General features: G+C 38.9%; 1 protein-coding gene across 5 annotated transcripts; it reads right to left on the bottom strand.

Moving 5' to 3' along the window:
• Positions 1-6,576: 6,576 nt before the first annotated feature.
• On the bottom strand, positions 6,577-24,726 carry st3gal4 (ST3 beta-galactoside alpha-2,3-sialyltransferase 4). 5 transcript variants are annotated; one of them, XM_061281719.1, is made up of 12 exons: positions 24,456-24,726; positions 23,227-23,307; positions 20,892-20,962; positions 17,588-17,672; positions 17,157-17,246; positions 14,982-15,079; positions 14,520-14,583; positions 14,330-14,425; positions 12,751-12,940; positions 12,250-12,387; positions 7,047-7,196; positions 6,577-6,977 (listed from the first exon to the last, which is right to left on the bottom strand). In XM_061281719.1, the coding sequence occupies exons 2-12, from the start codon at positions 23,232-23,234 to the stop codon at positions 6,888-6,890; spliced, it is 1,080 nt and encodes a 359-aa protein (XP_061137703.1). In that variant the 5' UTR covers positions 23,235-23,307; positions 24,456-24,726; the 3' UTR covers positions 6,577-6,887. The 5 variants fall into 5 exon arrangements, with proteins under 5 accessions (XP_061137703.1, XP_061137702.1, XP_061137705.1 ...); XM_061281718.1 differs by having other exon boundaries at positions 7,047-7,199; positions 24,456-24,723; XM_061281721.1 differs by lacking the exon at positions 23,227-23,307 and having other exon boundaries at positions 7,047-7,199; positions 24,456-24,722.
• Between the last annotated feature and the right edge of the window lie 645 nt (positions 24,727-25,371).

Below are 25,371 nucleotides of genomic sequence, written 5' to 3'. Positions count from 1 at the left end.
ATAGGATTAAATGCATATACCGAAAGTTTGTCATGTGTTTTTTTAAGTACATGGAGAAGAATAGATGACTTGTCCAAGGTAAAACGTGTGCGGCCTTCAGCTAATCATATTTCCCTTGACTTCTACCTCTCGTTCGGTATAGCGGATTAGGAGCTCAGCTCGCGATACTCAATCCTGTTATTTTAAAACAAAATGCTACAGAGCTGCATTGATTTTGGGGGCTTGCATTCATTTCTTTCACAGGTCTGTGCCTTTAAGGGAGCACAATCAAAACATCCCAGAATAGATCACGTAGACGAGCGCCACTGCTTTTAATGACAGCGTCATCTATCATAACCATTTAGGTGATCAAAGAGCTTGAAGGGTTCATCATTTGGAAAATTCCAGGCTTTTGCTGTAGTGGGCGTCTCCTTGGCCAAAGTCAACCAGTGAAAATCAAGTGGAAAATACAACAAAGACCTCTACAGTAGAACGCCAACCAAGTCATGGAAAAATGCTGTAAATCCTTCAAGTCAAATTAAAAATTAAAAAGGTAAACAGACACTAGGCATGGTATTGAATAAGAATCAGATGAGTGAGCACCTAAAGGAATTCACAATCTTGTTTTTTCTTTAGCTTTTTCTACTGTCAGGTTGAAATAGTATTGATGCAACAAAGAGGAAATGTCTGATCATAATCACAAAACCAGACATAAAAGTCAGGTTAAGGTCAAAGGTCTCTTAATATGTAATGTAATTTAGGCCACGTTGTTCTGCTTATAAAATCTTTTTTTTTTTCGCTTAAGTAAGCTTAATAATATTGATGATATTTAATATTAATATTAAGTGATCTTAATAGTATTGATGATATTTAATAGTAATATTAATATTTCTCACCAACTAAGGCATGTGAATTTGAGAAAATTAGTTAGATAAAATCCTTAAAATCCTACTTGAGGATTGTTATCTAAAAAGTGAATAGTTTAAACATTAGCTGGAATTGATGAGAACATTTAGTACCTGGTTAACTTTCCTTTACACTAAAAGCTGTAAAGTTCATTCAATTCTCCTATCTACATGATCAACCTGACAAGAATTTTTTTTTTTTTGAGCCACAAGCGGATATCTGCAAAAAAATAATTGAAAGCATTATGAAACCACGCTCAAGTGGTTCCATTGTTGGATTTTCATTATTCAAGGCTCAGTGTTACAAGCAGACGAGGAAGAAGAGAGCACGTGGGAGGATATTTGCACACTGAGAGCAGGTTGACAGGTACAAAAATCCTACAGCTTCCTTCGGTAAAATCCTCAACTAGATATTAAAAAGTGGACACTGTTATATAAGGTAAGGAACGCGAGTCAACGAGGACAAGTTCACAATATTTTAGTGAGATTTTTTTTTGTGTATTGCAATAACAGTAAAATTGACCACATCTGTTATCACTCAATACCAAGCTTTCTATTTACAGTCAACATGAGTTAATGAGTTATTTGTGTCGACAAATGTGGAGAGAAAAACAATAGTCTGGCTGCCTGAAAACAATTTGATAACGGCAACAGTAACATTATTATCGTTCTTAAAATGAAATAAAATAATTTGGATTCAATTTTATTGAGTATTTTACTTTTATTAAAGTGCGAAAATTGCTACAAATGTGTCTTGCTTGCCGGAGTTAGCCTTAACATGTTTTGATCTGATCAATCAATTAGAACATTTTAAAAAATCATTGTCATGAGAATGAATTCGACCTCTGCTAATATAATTTAAGTTAATAGCCAAACACTATTGATTCTGCAGTCCTTAGTCACATTAGATTGACATGGCAGCTCATAGCTGAAATCTGATTGGACGTATGTCCCCTTTCTGCACATTAAGCAGAGTAAGTAAGCGGTGCAACTAAGCAAATCGCTACAAAATGAAAAAAAATTGACTGTTAAGAATAAACTATCAATTTAATATAACAAATGTACATATATAGTATGATTGTCTTAACTGGGTTTGGCTATGTACCAACTTTGGTTTGCAATCAGTCCAAGGCATAGCTCACCTCTCGGCCCAAAAGTCAAATACATATAAGTCCAATAGTAAATGAATGAATGGAAGTTCAAAACTGCTGATTAGCAAGAATGTGATGTTTCAACAGGTGGTGTTTGGACTGTCTTTGCTGCATGATGGAAGTTTGAGAGTATTTAATGTCACAATTAACAACAGATGGAATAAACAACCAGAAGGCAGATTTTGTTTTGGTTCATAGGGTGTACTGACATCTAGAGACAAAAATACAACCAGCAAACTTCACTGTCGCTAAACCCGGACTGTGCCACATTATTGTCGTTGTACAACTGCACTGTTGCATCATACTGTCTCATAGCGCTTGATCCTTTCACGCAGCTAAATGACCTCAAATATCTCAGAAATTATCTATTGGACTAATGTCACCAACATAAACCATAAAGCTAAAAATAAAATAAAACTTAAATGAAGTAAAAGAACTCACATCTTGAAGATACCTAAGAAAGGGAAGCAAAAGGTGTTTGCACAGTGATAATCTCCCTTATGTTATAAAATACACTATTGAAAACATTGTGCTATTGAATTGTATTTATTAACAGAGCCTTACCAGTGTCACAATATGTTCCATTCCAAGTTGGAAGGTGATCATCGTACTTTTCACCTTTGAAACTACTGTGACTCTCCTGTGGTGTCAGCTGAGCGAAAGCAACTGGCCAACATACAGCTTGTCATGCAATTCCAAAGACAAAGAAAATCGTGGAAATTTATAAAAAGCCTCAACATTTGCCACCAATAAATGCTCCAAAAATATAATAAACACTAAATAAAAAATAAGTTGCATCATTTTTCATGGTATTTTAAGGATAAAATAAAATAACATTGAGGCCTGAATGTTAGTTCATATTCAGTGTGGGTGTTGCAGTTAAACAACCCTGACCAAGCAGTAAGTTGGATGGCTTCTATTTTCTGGTGCTGAGTAACATGTTCCATTTTTATACCAGTATCTTTTTTAGATCTTGAGGTTTTGGCACTTTTCACCAGTGGAGCAAAACCTGGTGTCCGAGCCGGTGTGCTGACACTCGGTCTTTTGTTCGTGCTCACACGTGAGCTGCTTTGCCATGTCAGAGCGTACAAAAGTATATCAAGTAGTGGCTGCTTGTGTTGTTTAAGAAACAAAGAAGTACACACGTGTGCTGGATGTGGGCGCAAGCAGATGGACTGGTGCCCGCAGTCAGCATTGGTTCCATAGCCTGTGCCCATGGCAGCCACAGCTCTGTTTATTATTCCTGACAACATGCTGCTGCATCATCTCAAACAGTTTTATGACTAACATTAAGAATATGTCTGTGTCTGACATTCAGTCGCCAAGAAATACTCATGCATATTTGTGGAATTAGCTGTTTTTTTTCACTTGTCGCCACGTTTTTACTTTCTTCCTCAGGCCTGAATCACACTGGTTCAAGTTCAGCCGAAAATGTAGAGAATCCCATACATATGCATTATATATATATCACCACAAACACAAAGTGAAATATTTCATTCTTTTACACGTTCTAATTTTGAGGATTATATGTATTTAACGAATATCTCATTTATACACATTATCTTGATAAATTTGAATGTTGATAAAGAAACAGAAATTTGTATGAGACCTTTTGAAATTTGCGAAATTTCATAGGCTGGCAACCAAGTTCACTCAAGGCTCTGTTCACTCCCACAATGGCGCAACCACCCATTTGTAACTGCACACATCTAAAACAAAGTAAACTCAAAACATTTGCACAATTAGATCACCCCTTGTGGTCGACATGCGCTGGGCTCAAAAATAGGGCCCATAGTCTTATTTTGATTTCTACTTTGTAACTGTGAATTTTGATCATTTTAAGACTTTATTTATTTACTGTTTACAATAGAGCAAAAATAAACAATCCAACACAAATCTAGCATTGAATACAAGTTTCCCAACAATGGCGCGTCAGTCTTTAAATAAACTGATATGGCTTAATCCTGTTTTGTGGTGCTCACACACATACTCACTAAATCATGAACACAAACACCATTTACATTGAGTGAGTGACAAGAAATGAAGCGGGATGATTTAGATCATTTTGAATACCATGAGAGTGAAGAAAAGGGAGTTAGGTAATGAATAGAAAGCCAAACACAGTGGAAGGTGAGTTATTGTTTTTTTTCTCTTAGCCATCACATAGTAGAAGCCATTGGTGAGGGCTGGATCACAGGGCATCTGACTCATGGCAACTCTCCTGGCCCTTGGGCCAAGCCAGATGCCCTCTCGCCGGGTAGCCTGGCTACATCCTGTTCCACTTGTGTATTCTCCCACATTTAATATCCACTCTTGACACGCACGCACACACGAGGCAAACACACACCCATAAAACAATAATGTTATGTCCAGATGACAAGATCAGTTTGATTCTTAGTCTGTTACACTCACCAGACACAATATTAGTGCTGTACACATAGCCACAAAATTCAAATTCAATACAAATACTGTATCCATATTTCCAGATGCGTTAATTGATTGATTGATTGAATGTATATACTTATTTGCCTTTTCAGTTCTACTTCTTACATTTTATTGAAGTTAAAGTTATACGTATATACTGTGCCATATTATCATATTTATTTCATTAAGTGAAAATGTATTAAAATTGTAATACATGTCATGAAATACTACTTCAAAGCCTCCTAATAATTTTCTCCTGCCAGTCAGCCTAAAAGATAGGAATTAAAAGACTTGCACTGCAGGTCCACGTGTCCTAGCCATGCTACAAATATGCACGCACTGAATGTAGCGGATGTTTAAAGTAAAGCACCAAAGTGCCATCATCACGTGTGGCATGTATGCAGTCAGAGCACTGTGTTTGCACTTCAAATAAATTCCTCTGCGTCTGACCTGCTTTTGACAGGTCATTGAAGCCGTGGGCACATTGGCACCGTTATGTAATTTTCCTGTTGTGTCAGCAAGTGAAGGTTGGCCCTCAAGCGTGACATGGAACACCTTAAGCAGGTGTGTTATTCATGCATTGAGGAGGTGGGGTAGGCAATTAGGGGAAAAACTTGTTTTCACTGTGAGACAATAGCCCGTCCACTTGTAATGAAAGGCTCTCATGTGTGACATGACGAGCTTTAAATGGGATTTGTTTAGTGACGCAGGGCAACGAATTAGAAGTGAGATGTTTAATTGTAGTCTTGCAAATACCCAAGCTGGGCAAGACGTGTGTGGTATATACATGGTAGTCAACATCTGATCATAAAACACATTACAGAAGGTTACTGTGTCTGCACAGTCTGATGAGATAACAAAATATAATTTCAGAAAGCATTAGCATGTGGATTTTGAAGAGCGGAAATGCTGTGGAATTAATTGAATTTATTACATGTAGAATGTTAAAATGGTTTGAATTATTCAAAAAATGTGCAAGGGGAAAACATATGTAAATAATGTGTGTTAATTATCTCTTGGGAATCTTATGGTGAAAGTCTGTGGATTTCTTTAAATTTGGAGAGAAAATGTAAAACAATTTGGGGACTTGGTTTGGGAGGGGGATTCTAATTGCGGGAAAATTGTAAAGCCGTGGAAATATTGGAATAGTTCCCAGTATTCTCTGAATGTTTGAATTTGACCAACGTCTCATTGAGTTAAAGTTTTTTTATGTGAGTGAAATGACGGAATGTGAACTGTATTCCCAACATGATTTGAATTTTGTGAATCTTATGAAGTTGTAATAGTTTGAAATGCTTGGTAAATCAAGGAAGCTCGAGAACACAGGTGTCAAACTCAAGGCCCGGGGGCCAGATACGGCCTGCCACATCACTTTATGTGGCCCACGAAGACAAATTGTGCATCAAACTCGTGTCATTACTAGAATTACAAATATATCTTTTTAAATATTTCACCAGTTTTTACTCGTCTGATTTGAAAACGTTATTTGTCAGTTTGTTTTGTAGCTTTAACTGTATATAATATGAGGTGCTCATACATTTATTTGGGTTGACAGTCATAATGACCCTCCGAAAGAAGCTATGACTACAATGCGACCCGCAAAAAAAAAGAGTTTGACACCACTACTCTAGAATGTCAAAAACGACGGCCAAACAGAAATAAAATTAGTGGTACCACTTTTACATTAGCCTCAGTTTAGCAGTCATTCAAAGTTAACTATCATGCACCATAAACTAAACTAGTTTTTAAATGCCAAGGGGTAAATCATGGCAACACTAATGACTTGACATGTGAGTAGCATTTGCTCAAGGCCCTGATAGCGTAATGTCATTCTGCTCATCCAGATGTCCATGTTGTACATGTGAGCTAATAAGTTTAATACTGTAATTCAAAATATTTTACATCAGGTACACTAGAGTCCAATGAATCTCAATACAAGAATTTGATTAAAAAATAAATAATTAAAACATAATTATGCTTTTAACTCTTAGCAGGATATTTTACTTGTTTGTCAACTTTTATGCATATAGAGGTTTTGATGTGGAAGCACCCGAAGGAGGCTGACTGCCATCTAGTGGCCAACAGTAATCTAGCTTGAACACAAACGCCACTAAAAAAAAGGTTCATTTTTTTATTTAAACATTTATTTCATTCTGTACAATCAAAGTATCCAGTGGTACCAGTATCAGTTGCATTGCTTTTGAAGAAAAATAATAATAAATAAAAAAAAAAAAACTTTGATACCTTTCATATTTCCAATATGAGAGGAGGCCAAGTGCCGTGTGAATTATTTGTGATTGTGTATTTGTGATGTTATTGAAAAATAACATACAATAACAATAATCCTAATCTGTAAAATCACTATGAAATTTCAACTGAGATCAGATGACCTCATGCATAGATTGATTTTGCAACCTATCATACAGTATCATAAATGCGGGTGCAGATAAAGGATGGCACCTGAGTCCTCCAGTCTTTTTAAGGCTTCAGCTTCAAGACCAAGGTCATGGTAAGAGTTCTACAACAGGGACAGAAATAGGATTAAACTGGTGCTATGTGTATCACTTTAAGGACCAGCAGCTCCTACCTTCATTGCTTTCATAGTATCATAGCCGTAGTAATGAATTGGGTGCTTGATGTTCCTTGAGTTTGGATACCCAAAACCAGCTAGGTGGACCACATCGCAGTAGTTGAGAGCAACAAAGACAGCAAGGATTCCCGTCGTGGGATGAACTGGCTTCTGGGGGAGAAACGCACATTGGTTTGTTTGAAACCCAAATGGAAATCAATCGAGCTGTATAATATCATGTGAAATTCAAACTGTTAATACAATGTTTGAGAAACTAACTGATGTTTGCTATGTCCTTACACAATGAACTGCGTTTTCTAATATAATTCTAGGATCGATTGGATTCTTACTTTGACTGCATTAGCAATGAATGATGGGTGAGATGTAAAAAAACGAAAGAAAAGAAAAAACAGGTTCTTCATGTGATACCCCTAAAAACAGCTGATTGACAGCTGATTGGAAATCAATGCGGTCTTTTGTTGGACTATTCAGTCTTTTAGCTTTGGCTATCATCTTGAATGATATAATTCAAAATGTTCCGGTGGTGGTATTGGAGAAAATGGAATAACATTTGAACATCAATCTCAAATCAGTAAGGGTTTTACTTGATTTAGAAATTTGGACTTGAGCTACAGTTCAATTGACACATACACTCCCATTCAAAAGTTTGGAGTCACTTAGAAATGTCTTTATTTTAAAAATAAAATCACACTATTTTTTTCAATGAGAATAACATTAAACTAATCAGGACTACACACCAAACATTGTTAATGTGGTAAATGACTATTCTAGCTTCAAACGTCTGTTTTTTATTGCAATATCTACATAGGTGTATAAAGGCCCATTTACAGCAACCATCCCTCCAGTGTCCTAATGGTCCATTGTGTTTGCTAACTGTGTTAGAAAGCTAATGGATGATTGGTAAACCCTTCAAAGCCCTTGTGCAACTATGTTAATTTTCACGGAAAACACTAAATCGTCTGGGTGACCACAATCTTTTGAACGGTGGTGCATGCAATAGAAATCTATGTACTGTGCTGGAATGAATGTTCAAAATCACCTCTCATCCCATTCAGTATGCACTACTGCGTTGTGCCACTAGATGGCAATAGAAGTCAATAGAAGTGAGGTGGTGCTAATACTTCTACATTTGGAAACGTTTTCAATAAAAACTTGAGTCTGAATAGGAAAACTTTATGTTGATATTATGGGCACACACCGTAATTTGGGGTTATGTCCATTCTGCAGTTTCTCCACAATTACCCATAATAATAATGGTTAGCACGTCCGCCTCACAGTTAGGAGGGTGCGGGTTCGATTCCACCTCCGGCCCTCCCTGTGTGGAGTTTGCATGTTCTCCCCGTGTCCGCGTGGGTTTTCTCTGGGCACTCCGGTTTCCTCCCACATTCCAAAAACATGCTTGCATTCCAAATTGCCCTTAGGTGTGAGTGCGAGTGCGGATGCTTGTTCATCTCTGTGTGCCCTGTGATTGGCTGGCAACCGGTTCAGGGTGTCCCCCTGCCTACTGCCCAATGACGTCTGCGTCCGCCGTGAGGACAAAGCGGTACAGAAAATGGATGGATGGAGTATTTTTTTAAATTTACCAATTTCACTTGACATTAATTGTACTATTAGTCAGAAAAAAATATTTGTACAGTGAGTGAGTGAGTGAGTGAGTGAGTGAGTGAGTGAGTGAGTGAGTGAGTGAGTGAGTGAGTGAGTGAGTGAGTGAGTGAGTGAGTGAGTGAGTGAGTGAGTGAGTGAGTGCACGTTCATTTTTTTGTTTGGCTGAAATGTCAAGAATATAACAGTACAACTTATCACCCAAGATGAATTCATGATAAATGTCAGGAGAGCAAACATGCAATCTAATCTCAATGTGAACAACAGCCGCGCCTACAAAGATACCAGTATGAGGATGCCTTAGCAACAGTTCTATTGAAAATAACGTTTTTTAAAAAAACGCTACAAACTTTTGATGAAGGATACCAGTGAAGCCAGTAAGAACAGATATGGAATATTTTATGATTGCAACAGTTTCACCCTGATATGGGTCATTTCCATTTGAAATGGATTTATTCCATTTTATTAATGGGAATATAATAGAAGGCACAATTTAATTTTTTTCAAGCTTAATAATATGGTCTAAAAATGTCTGCAGCAAGGTTTCAGTTATGTTCATTTATTGGTTATATATGTAGAAAATACATTTCCTAAAGGAGTGTTGCACATTCTTTTAATAACTTTAATGATCTACTTTTGATTTCTTTACTTTGCTTTTCTAATGTTTGAAATCCTTTAGTTTGTAAATGCTTTTAAATGCTGTATTAATAATGGAAAACAAACTTGTATGAAGCCATACTGATAACAAATGAACAACAAGCTGATAAAAGTTGAAATTGATCTCTCCTTAAAATTTAAATGGCGACCGAAGCAAAGAACGTACGGCGTCATGTTACAAATACTAGTTGTGGACTTTCATGGTACTATGGGATCTAACTAACACAAGAGTAATGGGTTCAGACATGTTTGTTGTGTAGTCTTTTATGAGAGGCCCCAAAGGACAGCATCTTAATGATTATCTGTGCTCACAAATAAGAATTAGTTCCACATGGGCTGAAGAGCAAAATCCTCTCTTTTCTTTTTTGATCATATCTGGTTTGACATTTAGACTGTACAAAGCTAATATGCATATCCAAGCCCACGATGACCCACTTCAGACATCCTCCAGCTTTGGCTTGACATTAATTCAAACCAAAACTACAGGTTTTTACTCTCTATAAACATGTCTAATAGTTTGGTGTATATTGCGAATGTATGAATGTATTAGCCTCTCTCTAATGAATTGAATCCAATAAGTCTAAAGCCATATCATGTTTGCTTAATCAGAACAAGGTAATCAGAACAAAAAGTTGGCCATGCAGTCATGAACTTCTTTTTTTGTAGTTGTTCTTGGCAAGCAAGTAGAATATCATGCAAGTTCAGTTAGGAGGGGAATGCGTATTTTAGCTTGTAACATTTGCAAAATGTATATGTAGACAACCACACAGACTGTGGAAGAAAGAGCTGAGCCAAGAAATTCATCTGGACAGCAGTTTTAGCAAACCGGTTGGATTTTAATAGATGACGAAGTGACCGTTTTTAAACATAACTAAAAGGATAATCCTCTTGCACCCATGTCATGGACTAACATGCTATAACGTACTCTATCAATAAGCAGTAATGTTTTTTTTGTGTTCATTCAGATTATTATGACATAGCTGACATTCTGTGTGTATGAGTCTCATAGGGTCGATGCCAGAGCTTTGTGTAGTTTGGACACAGGCCTGAGGAGCCTTGGTGAGTGGGCTGAACACTGTCACTGAACATGCCTGTGTTTTGGGAGAGGAGTGTGAACACACACTGTGAGGATCATGTGGCTTTGTACAAGGGCTGGCAATGGAGATGATGAAGAGGGATCAGCGGTGGACAGTACACACCAATGTGGATTTTTGGTAAAGTGGTCATTGATTTGGCAGGGAAGGAGAAAAAAAACAGCAGTTATGACTGATGGATGCAGTTTAATAACTTAAGGCTGGAAATGTGGAGGGAATAAATCATTTCATACTAGCACCACTGAGTCTGTTTTTATTCAACTCTGTGGTTTCCCTTGTGGCGCAAGCTTGTTTTGTCAGGTGGTGCTAGGGATGGCCATTTGACTACTGGTAAATGTCCTTGATGGGTAAGAGGGAAATGCCATTGAGCAAAGAAGGTGTGCTTCAAGATGTTGTACCTTATATCGTAATTTACACCACAAACTAGTCAAGACCAATGTTGTAGAAAACAGACTGGACATAGACTGGGGGCCATATTGTAAGCAAGCTCGCAGGAATTCAATGCAATGCAAGGCAATCGAAATAGGGTCCAATTATTAAGACATAACTCTTTTTTTTTTTTTTTCACCCAATGCTTCCAGAAGGGGACAGGGCCCATGTCAAACAAGACTAATCTGAATCTTCAGCAAAACAGTACAGCTTCATAAACACCCACTTCTTCTGATCTGCCCCTAATGTCTTTCCTTCCTTCCGTCCTTCCTTCCTTGGCCCACACCCCGCAACACTCCACAAAGTTTTGCGCTAATTTGTTGAGTACTTTTTGTGTAATCCTTGAAGGTTAAAAAGAGTCAACACCCCGAGGTTAACCACTTACAGGCACAAGTTGTGTGCTGATTGGTGCTGGTCCCCTTAACGCCATTTTCCCCTTCTGGAATGCTCTATAAAATTTGTGCAGATGGTGCAGAGCTCCTGTGGGCCAAGTCTGATGATTTCTGCCTTCCCAGTGCTTGTGCCTCATACACACTATCCACAGACTGGGGCCTGACTGACATGACTTTTTTAAGGACAATGTTGATATTTCAAAAAAAAGAAAAGATAATTGATTAATCGGACGATTAATTCTAAAAACACATACTGAATATATACAATTTTTTTTCCAAAAGGATAACCAGGTCTCATTCTTTGACAAAAATGGATAACAAGGCAGAAGCAAAAGAAACTTGGCTTCGCCATACAAACAACGGCCCAAGAGATCGAGGAGGTCATTTGGAGGGAAAGTGTTTCAAAGTCCAGGCTCATAAGCCAAATAGAGCAGAGATCCAAGTTTTCAAGTGAAAGCAGATCAATGACTCACTGCAAAAAACAAAAACTGCGTCATGTTTTCTTGTTGTCACCATGAATACCTCTTCAAAGTTTCCTATGTGATTCTTTTAAATTTCTTGGACTGTCAAATTACTGAGCAACAACAACCAGCTTTTGGGAGTGTTGTCGGTTGTCCCTTATAGTTGAAATGCAAACCGTATTTTGGATTTCTATGACAAGCAAATTACTTCTCAGCCATTCACTGCTGCAATCTTGATAATGAGGAGGGTTTATCTTGCATCGTAAACTGAAGTTCTTTCTCATAATTTGTTGTAACTGGATCCCCACACAAATGACTATTGACCGAGTAACACTTGAACTCAGAGGACGGTTTATCACTCAAGTACCCTTGACCGCTCAGCGGATGCTCAAACCAGCCCATTCGAGTGGGAGACGTAAGTGGGAACAAACAACACCAATGATTCCCAGCAGGAGAACTTGCGGCTAAGACTGCCGACTGGTCACAGTTAATTGCTACCATCGTTTCGCTTTGCCTAGCTGCCTTACAGATTGATGATTTTCGAAACTGAAAAGTCGAGCCTCACCTGTTTACTCTTGGGGTTCAGAGGGATTTGTAGCAGCTTCTTTGCTGTCTGGTGCAAAAAGTGCGGGTCCAGCACTCGGATTTGACCGACATCACCCAACCAGATTTGGGGAGGGGGTTTCCAAAAGCCTTTCCTGACCTGGAGTGAATGCAGACATAAATAAGCAGAAAGATAAGTCATTTCCAGTACAAAACAAGAGATACAAGCCATCCACTAAGTCCCTCATGACTTGAGGCATGGCCATGTGCATAATTAGCAGCTAATGGCCCAGCAACTGTTAGGACAAGCAGGCTGCAACTACAATGACAGAGGCCCGTGACGGAAAAAGCACTTTGTCAATAGCGTATCAGTACTTGTTCCTGACATGGTTGGCTGGCAAGGGTTGGAGAAAGCAGTGTGTGAGTGTGTTCGTGTGTGTGTGTGCGTGTGCGTGTGCGTGTGCGCGCGTGTGCATGCAATTGCATAACAGTGAGAGAGCTCGAGCTTTTTCACACATCGTACCCTCTTTTCGTTGTAGAGTATTTCTTTGAGCCACCGTAGATCTTGTTGTTTAAATGGCACCAAGACCATTAATGTGCCAGGCTCATTGTTCAAGCCTGGATTATAGGAGGCAGACTCAGGGTAGAAGAACCTCATGGTGGTCTTGTTACCGACGTCGTCCTCATAGCCCCTCACCGGAGAGTCGTTCAATCTGTAAGAGAAGATTTGCACGGATAATAAGTTCCCATTTTCAAAATCCTACAAATGTTCATGCTGATTTCTCGCCCACACTTCCCATCACCAAGAAAAGTTCTGTGGTCAACGTTATTTGTACTGTCAGCAGGACATTCCTCCAATTTCTTTCATATTTACTATATTTACTCAAATGGTGGACAACCATGGAATTTACTCAATAAGATTTGCGTAACATGACTCCACTAATTTTTTCTGTCAATATGTGCATTGAAAATGAAAAAATCCAAAGTCATGCAATTGGATAACTTCATCAGTTTTCACCTTCTAATGTGGATACATTCAAGGAACACAATTAAATACATTAGAAAATAATGGCTGTGAATTTAAACTACAGTCAATACATGGATTATTAAATGCAGTATATGTACGTTTCCCCACACTACTTATTTTCATCTAAAAACATATTAGTAAAAATGTGGAAAATTGTCACCATCCAAATTTTCTAAATGATAATAAGGTGGCCACTCTCACAAAAGTTAACATTATGACAAACTCATTTTTGGGAACTCTTGTCAGCTTGCTACTGTTAGAACCTCCTCTCTAATGGACGACCCAGAAAAGTTGACGCAAAGAGTGAAATTATATTTGGCGCCTTCATATAGAAGATTCTCGAATTCCAAACTGCCCAATCCTGCTTCGTTCTGTGTCCTACTAATAGTATCAGGCTGACCATCGATAAATATCTATTCACTTTGTTCTTCAGTAAGATAAAAATTCCAATAGTATTATGAAACCCCTCGACTATTTTTGGTTGCACACAAGCCTCAGTAGGCTTAATAAAAGTTCAAGTTGTCTTTCAATGACACAAGTCCAATGACGTTTGCTCCCAGGCATGCATTGAATTCAGACCATCAATAACCTACATGTCCCAGGAATGATTAGCTTCAGAGGGAGAGGTTAGGGAGGAGACCCCGGACACGTTGATGTTGGGGAGAAAAATGCATTGTAACCAAGCCAACAGCTTGGCTGTTTGAAAGAGGCTTAGAGCAACTCAGTGTGTGCATGCATGTGTCTGCTCCAAGCTGTAAAGTCAGATTTGTGCTTTCGTGCCAGGCATGACAAAACATTATCTTTTTTCCCTTGGACAAACCTTACGTTAAATTTTCCCAAGGTTTTCTGATAGCAGAGATTAAATAAAAACAGAAAATTGAAGTCTTAATGCTGAACATTACAGAATATATATATTAACAAAAATCCATTTTCTAGTTCTGGATTTATTTAATACGAGTTTTTTTTTTCTTTTTAAACGTCCCAACTTTGGGTGATGCTCTTGAATAGGGCGCCTTACACGGCGTGAGCAATGTAAAGCATATCACCACAATAAATACAATTCATTTATTCTTACCGGATGACCACATCATGTTTGTTAATGATGCCTCCGAGGGATGTGTTTTTAATGGCAAAACCGTTGCCTATGACAACACAGGTTCTGCATTCAAGGCTGGAAGAAAAGAAAGGCAAGAGACATTGTTCATCTTTCTGGATGAAATCTAATACAAAACTAAAACCAAGGCACTTAGCCGTGTCCCATTTACTTCTCTATGTTGGCCGGCATCTGATCATTTGCTGTTGCTGCGAGAATTTTCAGGAGCTGCAGTTCTGGGAGGAAAAGGCAAAAGGGAGCAGTTTAAAACATAAGATTGTAAGAGAACAAATAAATCAAGAAGCAGGCTGCATCAGGAGGATTAAAGGAGGGGTGGAGAAACTACGGCACGTGCGCCATGTACGGTCCAGCGGGAGCGTTTAATCCTTTGTGGTATGTAATTCTAAAAACAAATCAACGTGCAGTATTTGATGTAAAAAAAAAAAAATCTGATGTTGCATCATATTTTTTCATTTGTATGGCCCCTGGAATTTATAAACAGGACAAATGTTCTTTATCAGTTTGAGTCATAGAAGACACAAAAATACAGAGATTCAGTCTAAAAAAAGTGTTACCTTTTAAAAAAACAAAAAGGAAAAGAACAGCACACAATATCTACTTATACTGTACATACCATTGCCCTTGATGCCATAAGGTAGCGGCAACGTTGACAGATGTTCTCGCCAGAAGAAATCTCCTAGTTTTAGAAAGAGCTGCGTCTGCCTGCTAATGCTGTTGGAAAAACATCAATTATTACACAACAGTACACCACATGAATCTAATTACAGATTAAAAAAAAAAGAAGTGGCAGCAAAGTCATTTTTGTGGTTGTTCAGTGATGAAAAAGCACACAATAGACAATGTCAACTATACAGCCAGTAAACACATCCCAGTGATGTAGAGAACTCCTTGTGCTTGGCTTGGGCATATCATTAACTTGCCAATGTGCTTCTGGTATATATTAGAAAGGTGAAACACTCATTATCAGCAGAGCAGACGGTCAATTTGAATTGCTATGACCCTCATTAAAATACTCTGTTGGCACGCTTTGGCGGAGGAAAGGGAAAAGAAAACAACAAGACGTTCTGAGGCAAGACAAATGCATCAAATGTTTTTGTGTTCGTCGGCTTTGGACTCAAACGGTTTATGACCTATCTTGACAAACAGTTACTATCATCATATGCCAGCTAGCTCGCCATAGGACATGGAGATATACTTTAGGGGAAGGGTTTAATTATACAAAAGATCACTGCAATTACCTGGAAGACCACCCAGGGACTGTAATGGCTGATGTGAATCGCAAGCATAAAAAAAAAGTGAACTTTATGTATTCAATGTTTTTTCTCATATAGATTAGGGTTTTAAAAGATCAACATGTTGAAGTAGAGAATTAAGAGCTGAGGGAAAATAAATAAACTGTTCTTGATATGTTTTGTGATAGACTACAGATGGAAACTATAACAATATTTGGAAAGGGATCAATAATAAACACTCTGCAGACACTTCACTTCAGGAGCTACATCTGTTCAGTATAATGACATCCAACAAAAGAGAAGTATCACGAAGAATTCATGCGTAGTGGTGCTTTGAGATAATTAATATAATATTAATTTAATTCATTCCGTGATCACACTCAAAACACTCCTATTTCAAATCTTTCCCCCTTAAAATAAATGGAAATACCTTTATTCTGTTCCAGCCCGCCCCGCCCTCTAAAAATGCATTTTGTATGGAAAATTTGATGAGAGCGCTTTTTAATATTGTACTATTATAAACATCGTATATTAGCATAATTAATCTGTAATTAAAAGCCTTAAACAGTTTCTTGTGCATTATGATTTAATGTTGCAATTTTATTCAGTGTGCTGCTCCTCCCGGTGTGCCCACCTTGGCCACTGGCAGGCAGAACTGTCTCACAATCCTAAAGAATAGATTTCTTTGACTAATACTCACTAAGATTCTATAAAATTATTAATTTTTGTAGAGGATAAAGAATATACCCTTTGGAGTAATGATTATAAAATAATGTAATATGTAAAATAATTGTCTGTCTATTTTGCCGTTTAAATATCCGTTGCTTAAAGCAACCGTCAATGCAGTTAGCATGTCAATGGTATTTTCCATTACATGATGGATGTTAGTGTTCTTGTTCCTAAGGCAATGTAATTTGGCTGTTTTAAAAACAAGGAGTGAGTTTTCTTAGTTTGACAGTAAACTTCAACTGGGAGTGTCATTAAACTGTTTGAAACCTCTTTGTTGATGAAATGTTCACTATTTGCCAAACTGCTGGTTTTTGTTAGTTGAGCTGAACTGAGTTTAATTGCCCAGCTTACTGAGCGCTCGTATCACAAAGTTGAGATAAGGCATTTGTCAAGTCAGTCAAAGGTAACATATTAACCTTCTATTGAAGGTGAAGCTGAATATTAGTTCAAGAGTTCAAGTTCAAGAGTTTTTTTATTCGCCATGTTTGAGCGTGCCAAACAAGGAATTTGACTTCGGTAGAAACACACCCTCTGTTCAACATTTAGGTGACTAACAACATTCAGGACATGTGAATAATGCAAAAACAGTGTAGACAAATTCAAGAAGGTGTGAGGAGCAGGATGTTATTGCACAGTAATGTCTCTGAGACTCTATGAGTGGTGTGAGTTCATCAGAGCAACAGCCTGGGGGAAGAATATTATGGATGGAACAACTTTATCCAACACAGCCAAGGAACCAGGAACCTTTATGTTCAAATAATACAGTTCTCGCCTTGATATAATAAGTTATAGACACGTAAAAACAAAGCAGACATGCCGTGACGCACTTAAAGTTGAGACTCTGCCACTTTTTCTGCATCAGCCAGCCACCACACAGAGACTTGCTAATGTTGACAGACTTGCTGGTGCCGGTAAAGCTGTGAAAAGACAGACGCACAGACAATCACCACCACTGGCATGAAACGGAAAACTGCTGCTGAATACAAAAAAAAAAAAGGAAAAAAAAAGTTTTGCTCCAGACAAAAACTGAGTCCAGAAGCCTCAAAAATTGCAAACGTAGGTTTGTATAAGGGTCTGATTGACCAGCAGCTAGGATCAGTGAATGGCTTGGACGACTTTACTCTTGGGGACTCAGCACTTTGCAGTCCTTACTTTTATGTTTTAAAGCAGAGTGGGCATTTTTGGAGGGATGTGACCTTAATACCAGAGCAATGGCAAACAAAATGGGGTGTGCGTGTGTGTGTGTGTGTGTCTTTACCTCTGAAGAATGGCATAGGAGCAGTAGTAGTATGTGAGAAAGGACATGAAGAAGAGGAGAACTGGTAGAAGCCTAAGGCACCATGCTGGAGTAAAGAAAAAAAAAAGAATTACATCAATATTTGCAATATAATATATATTATAAAGCACAATTGCACACACAGCAAAACATCAAGTTATTTGATCAAATTGAAACCTTAAATAAAGTTAAACCACTTTTTTGTAATTCCTCCAAAGTTGTTGTTGTTGTTTTTTTAAATTCAATGAATATATTTAAGTTTGTTTCAGACTCAAGCTTACCCTAATGAGGACAAGCAGAAAATCGGTGAATGGATTGATTGCAATAAAACAAATGTAAAAAATATAATGGTAGTTATATAAAAATTAACGATTCTTTAGTATGAGCAATACAATTGATTGCAGTAAAACGAAGTATAAAAAGTATAATGGTAGTTATATAAAAACTAATGACATCAAGCTCTTTAGTATGAGCAAATAATTAATTAATTAATTAATTAATTAAATGTGACGTTTAACAAGTGTGTCCTAATAGAAATACAGTTATTAAATACAAGACAATATTTATTCATTCTCATCACTAGCACAGTATAGAGCTTCAAGAGGTGAGTGGTTTTATTTTTCTTAGACACTTGCATGACGGTAGGAGTACCGAAAATATAAAAACTGCCTATACAGTTTTACGGTGGTAATACTGCAAGCTTGAAACATAAATGTTCATCAAAGGGCCGAATGGAGTGAGCTTGACTTTGGTGGTTGGACTGTACTGCAATTCTCATTTTCATCACTGCCAAAAAGATGCTGCAGACCACAGGAGTTGCATGTGATAATTGTTATCTCGAACCAGCAGGGCAGTCTCTTTTGCACTCAGGGCAAGCAATCACAAAATGTCAAAAAAGTCAAAGTCAAAGTCAGTCAAATGTATTTTGAAGACTACGCATTTTATTCTTTAGCCAAAGACTTGGTGTCTTAAAATGCTATATGTTATACAGTTAGCAGTGGATTTTTGTAAATATTGTATATTGAATCTCAATCATAAATTTTGCTGCACTAATATTGTTAGTGCAGCATCTTTTATCCTACGTGATATTCGCTTTACCCTTCACCCTTGTGGCAAAAACTACAGAGTCATGAACGTTAGAGTTTCAGGAAGTGATGTGTGAGGCGTCAACGCTACCAAACATCCTGCCTTGCCACCACATGCTGACAGCCACACTGAAGTGACACGCGAGAAGATGGGTTAAGGTGAAACATTGCAAACATTACCCCACCACTGCAAAATGTTTCCACTTCAAACGATTGTTATCACGGGGGGGGGGACACTTTACTTTGAGTACAGTGTGAGTAAAATATTGGGACAAATAGCCAATACACCCACAGGAAAATACGAGGTGTCAGAAAAGTTCCAATACAAGTTTATATTTCTAGCGCTACACTAACACATTCCAATAATCGATTAATCTGTCCATCGCTAACAAAAACTAATTATGATTCAGCTATTGGTGTGTGAAAAAAGGTAAAAACCTTGATCATCATTTTATTTATAAACAATGGTTTCATTTTAATTCACCCAAAACAAGGATAAAGGAAATACTTGTTTGAAATATAATGTTTTGTGTTGTGTGGTGTAGTGTGTCCTGGCACTTTTCTGACACCTCATGTCCAGCCCTTTTGCAGTCATACCAAGTGGGTTCAATGGGATATTCTGTCCATTCCTCCAGAAGTCAAAGAATTTGGAACCTTTTCTGATTCATCCCAAAGGTGTTTGATGGGTTTTGTAAGACAAGTTCTTCCACATTGAACTCCTCCAGCCGTGACTCTATAAACCTCAATTTCTGCACTGGAATAAAAAAGGACCTTTCCTAAAACTATTCCCACAAAGCTGGAAGCAGACAATTGTCCCAAATGTCTTCTTGCAACATCTCTGATACACAGTTACTGTTACATATGTGGGGTACGGATTGCTGCCATTATCTGCACATTGTTCGATAAAGTAATGAAAAGTAAAAATCTACAATTTCATGTTACATCACAAAATATTACATCAAGTCCATGGTCAAGCCACAGACACACACATAGAGGAAAAGAGCTTACTTGTCAGGGACATCTTCACTTTCCCGTTTGCCCTGTCATATCTGCTCATTGCACGATGTGGTTGAGTGCGTCAAGAAACAATTCTATGTCAGCCCCTCCCTTTGCAGTACTGTCACGGGTGGAGCAGTTTTTGAACCCAGAAGCCGGCATAACAGAAATTGAAAAGCAAAAGTCTTCATATATGAAAATACATCTTCCTAAACCAAAACAAGTAACGAGTCACGTATGGAGCAGAAAATGGACCCAGAAGCAGACATGACATGAAAGTTGAAAAGTAGAAGACTTTGTCATTTATAAACTGAAAGCAGGGCTGGACGCAGAAAAAAAAATAGACATTCTACCCGAAAGACAGCTTGACTGGGAATGCTTCCAATTTGTCCTGCACAGCCAATCAACAACATTGCAGCAACATAACACTGATAGTAAATCAAGAAGAGCCAAAGTTGGAGGGGAAGTGAGGATAGGAAAGAAGAACATGCACATTTTACACCACCAGAGACTGTGGATTTAATGCAAACTATATGACTTGCCCTTTGAGACCTGACTTGTTAGCATATATGTATAGTTCCATAAATGTGCAGCAGCAGGTGTTATCTTACTGTTCAGTCACTCATTAGGATGTGTGCATTTCTTTTTGAAGACTGTTTTCGAGACCAAAAGGACCTGTGTTATCACACCAAAATTGACTTCAGATTAAACTGACGTGAAAGACAATCATATTAAACACCTATTGTAAGTCCTTCCTGAAGCTCAACTATGCAACAATATGGGACCAGTTTGAGGGAGGAACCTTTCTTTTTTTACAGTGCTACATCTATAGAAAAGACGCTTGGATGAGAAAAGACGCTTGAATGAGATTGGAGTCAAAGAATTTGAACTTAAGTACCCCATCAAACTTTTAGGACAAATTAATATAGAGAGGTAAAGAAAAAAAGAACAGGGTGTCTCTCAGGTCCAATATTGTCTGAACTCAAAAATGATCCTCTAAATAATTTGTTTGATAAAATCTTTCAAAGAAACACAACAAAGGCATTCTTGGCTCAATTGTAAAGATTATCATCTTTGGTGCAAAAGAGGGTAGAAAGTCCTTCAAAAGAGTGTAAATGCCTTCTTATTTTAATCAGTATTATTCATACTAGTAGAGTAAAATTCGCTCACCGGTGACGGCATTAACTGACCAGCAATTCGTTTACCTTTTCTCTCGGTCATTTCCAGTGACTGTCCACTCTGGGTAAACAACTGATCGGCTTCTCGTGCTCTTGCTCTAGTACAGTAAAAATAAAGAACAGTTAGTCGGAATGTACTGGAGTAAAGTAGGTCTTAGAGGTTGGGGTATACTACACATAGTGAGTGGGAATTGGCATTAAAAGAGTTTTTTGTTTTTTTTAAGCGGCTTCCTGCTTATCCGGCCGGGGCTGACCGACCGGGTCCCTCGCCTTGGCCTCGCAGCCACAACCCCTGTGGGGACTCCGCTCCCTCGTGATCGTTGGAACCAACGACCTTCGCCGTCCTAGCCCCATGGAGACCAACTGGGGCCTGAATTTCCCCACCCCCGGGATCAATAAATGTTCAATCAATCAATCAATCAGCTACACGAATCAGTTTTCAAAGGACTTCAACATTACTGAGCATGATGTGATGCTAGTGGGACCCAGTGGCATCAGATCTACCCTTCCCATCAAAGCACTTCCCATTCAATGATGGTAGTCACACACTGGAATGATTAAGGATGATTCAGGAACTTCCCACCAAGTGACTCTGCCTTAAGGATTTCATGGGAAAAACAGTTTTAGCCTTTTTTTCTTTGGAAGGGTGGGTAAACTTCCTTCCAACCAGATTCCCTGTTAAGATGGTATTCTGAGAAAACTGCAGCACCACTTAGACAACTGTACTTCAAACATGTGCACGTTGCACCTTGGCTTTATCGTTTTTTTGTGAGCGCAACGACTGCACTTTGCATTTACATTGTCCCTATAGATTCTGATACTCAGATGATACAAGTTTGAAGGTGATTGCTGCAAACTTGAAAAGACTTGAGAATTACCGTAATTTCTGGACTATAAACTGCACCTGATTATAAACCGCACCAGCTAAAATTAGGGGAAAATCTTGTTTTCTTCATATGTAAGTCGCACCCGACTATAAGCCACAGGTGTTTTAATGTTTAATCATCATTTGTTAGAGAATACGCACAAAGAGGATTGTCAGGAAAGAGATGTTTCTTTGGGGACTCATACCTTTTATTAATATAATGTTTATTGACAGAGATCAAAGAGCTCTGCAAACATACTAAGTCTCAGCTACGACCATAATAAATTTAATGTGCAGGGAACACTAGCAACACACAATTAATAATAAATAAAATGGGACCACTTAAAAGGGTAAAGTTGGGAATGCCATACGAGCTGCACGTAAAGCTCCAACATGACCCAGAACAAAAATACCGAAAAGGGTGCTTAGTATGGCGCCGTGAGTGGCTGCCTCCCAGCAGTGTTCTCTCTTTTCCTCTTTATTTCCTTATTTTCTCCTTTTTCTTTCTGTCTTTTTGTCCATTCGGCGATGCTGGTGCCTTCTACCGCACCTCGGTACCTCTTCGGATCGGATATTTTATTTTATTTATTTTTTCTTCCTGGGACCGGACCGGGATCATCGGTCGAGACCGGCGTAACTCTACGACGGCTTCCTGCTTATCCGACCAGTGATGACCGGGTCCCTCGCATTGGCCTTGCAGCCGCAACACCTGTGGGGAGTCCGCTCCCTCGTGCTCGTTGGAACCGACGACTTTCGCCATGCTAGCCCCGTGGTGGCCATCTGCACGTCCCCCGACAGGGTGCCCGGGACGCTGCTCACACGTTTGCCTGCTTTGTGATGTTTTCACCGATTCACCACCACGGTCCATTGGGCGCCGTTGAACTGGACTGCCCTTACACCTGTCGATGGACCCCGTGGAGGCTATTTTGTGTGTTTTGGGGTGTTCTCTTGTATTGAGGGGTGCTAGGTGGCCGCTGTTGCTTTTTTTTCCTTTGTCTTTTAGCTTTGATTTGCTTTGATGGCTTTTATCTTGTGCACTTTCTGACTTTCTTTGTGGCGCCGTTGTGTGGCAGCCTTGTGAGAGCCTACTGAGTTGCGCTCATGCCATCTGTGTGTTTTTTGTATACCCACTCTGTGGTATGGATACTGCTGGGGCCTGAATTTCCCCACCCCTGGGGATCAATAAATATTCAATCAATCAATCAATCAACAAGATGTCAATAAACAATAGCCCAGTGCCCTTTAGTGGCCGGAGGAAACCTCTACAAGACACGCAGCAGCTCTATTTCCTTTGTTTGAGCGTGGTTTCAGCACATTTGAGGACATGCCCACAGCATTTGAGAGCAGAGACAATGGCTTGATATTCTTTCACAATATTGAAGCATTACGAAACACTGCTTGAATGCACAACTGATTAATTCCATGAATCAGAATGACTCGTGTTTGACATTAAAGATTTCAAACGAACAAGAACCCATATGTGAAGGACACGAATACCTTTGCATGCTTAACAAGCTCTGTGAGCCATGGATGACGTACAAATGACAAACCCATTTTGGATGTTTCCTGAGTTTTCGCCTGGGGCAAAAAAAAAAAAAATCACAATAGGGAATGACCTTGAACACAAACACATAATCCTTTTTTTTAATCCAGTCAGACGAGCTAAATCGGGATGTAGCAGTTTAACTACACTTAATGTGAGGACACAGTTTCAAAAAAGCATTTAATCAAATCCTTTTGCTTCCTAAATGCATGTTCTCATAGGAACGAACTGAGCAGGCCATTTTAGAACAAACATCCCTCTTTTCTTCATTGTGTGTTCCAGTGCCCAAAATGGAGGGAATAGAACTACATTTAATCTAATAAAGTGCGGTCAGTTACACAAGAATTTCTTCATTTGGGATGGATTTTGCAACTTTCCTGTTGTTCTCCACCCAGACTATATGGAAAATTGAGTATCTTCAAGCTCATAAAATGTAGATAAAATGATCAGCTATTCAGAGTCCGGGTCACGTGAATGCGTCAAAAAGATATCCTTACTTACAACACTACAAGTTGGTTCACACATTATTTATTCAATAGACGACAATCATAAATTGTCTGTCTCAGAGGAAATATTTTTATCGATTCATAATTGATCAACAAAATTTTATTTCTGGTGTTTTTTTTTTAACTTTTTCTAGTTGAGATAAAAATGCACTACTGTATTTGTGCTACCCAATTAAATTTGCAGTCAATTTTAAAGACAAGTGCACTTTTCTAACTTTCTGGGAAACTGCATTAGCGCACCACCCTGAATGGAAATAAACTAATTCAGAGATCTAAATTTATACGAGACAATTCCCTCAAGAGGAGATATTCAATGACGTGTTCAATTTAACAGGACACAACAGCCACATTGAAGTCAGTCGTCTGCACCCAGCAAAATCCCAATCCATAATGTTTGCAGCTCACGTGCAACAAGAGGTGCGATTTGTTTGCGTGCGGTGATTCAAACATTATCCATGCACTGAGTTCATGTTTGACTGTCAGATCTAATGCAAATCAATGCCAGTGATTAGTGAATTTGTGATTAACATGATAACAGCGTCTGCAATAGCTGCCAAATAAAATATTTGACTCTTTAAATCAAAACTTGCAAGGCGACAGGTCAGATTGCCCAACGCTCCAGTGATTTTTTGTGTGTGTGTTTTTTTTCCCCAGCGGATTCAAATAGCCTTACTCACCAATGTGACCGACACCAATATGCAGATTTAATCCGAAGAGAAGAAACTGAACCCAGTTTTCAGATTTACACCGCCCCTATGGGCGACATTATTCCCACCGTGTGAAAGACGCGGCTCCGCAAGCATCGGCCAAGTACGGCGAGCATCACTTTGCGCCGCGCAAAAGACGAGCCGACAAGCGGACCACCGGGGAAATAACAGCTGGCCAGATTGGTGTGCAGTCCTCGGCAGACACATAGCGGCTCGCGCTCCAAGCGCATCCCATTTCCTTCCACTCCTCCAGAGGCACCTTCCCAACAGCGCTACCGCGCATGCGCAAAAGAAGGACACGCGCATTGACGGCCCAATGGCGCACACCGATTTTTCGCTGCATTGATGTCTTATCGTTTTCTTCATGCACAAATCCAAATGTGGTCATGAGTGCCACAGCAGTTGACTCTGGAATTCCCGGCCTATGGTTATTATTGTTACTTTTATTTCAAAGTGTCTGAATTAAGCACGCTATAGTGGTAGTCATTTCCACATCTACCTCGTACAATTCTGACTTTAAGAGTTTGAGGCTGCCAAATTCTGCCCAAAAGTCCATATTAGACGACATCCCTTTGTTATTGTTGTTGTTGTTGTTGTTTGCAAATGGGGGCCATAGGAATGTTACAACGTTATTTCCATACAGAAGCACTGCTGTGAGGGATTTCCTTGCAGCACTCTTGAGCAGGGTGTTTATAACTCTGTGGGGGCCTCAGACAAGAAGGACCATGCAGCTCTCCACCCAGCAAACAAAGGAGGATGAATGTTACAGCATTGCAATCAGATTCAAGCCTTGACTTTGAATTGACTGCTCAAGAATCTTCAGTTTGTTTTTTTAAAGGCATTCAGATGCTGATGTATTTTTTAATGTTGTCGCGATGAAGAACCC

Source organism: Syngnathus typhle, linkage group LG6, assembly GCF_033458585.1.
Source record: "Syngnathus typhle isolate RoL2023-S1 ecotype Sweden linkage group LG6, RoL_Styp_1.0, whole genome shotgun sequence".
NCBI classification, from domain to species: domain Eukaryota; kingdom Metazoa; phylum Chordata; class Actinopteri; order Syngnathiformes; family Syngnathidae; genus Syngnathus; species Syngnathus typhle.
Note: the sequence above shows the minus strand (reverse complement) of the source record. Positions and strands in the feature narration are given on the sequence as shown.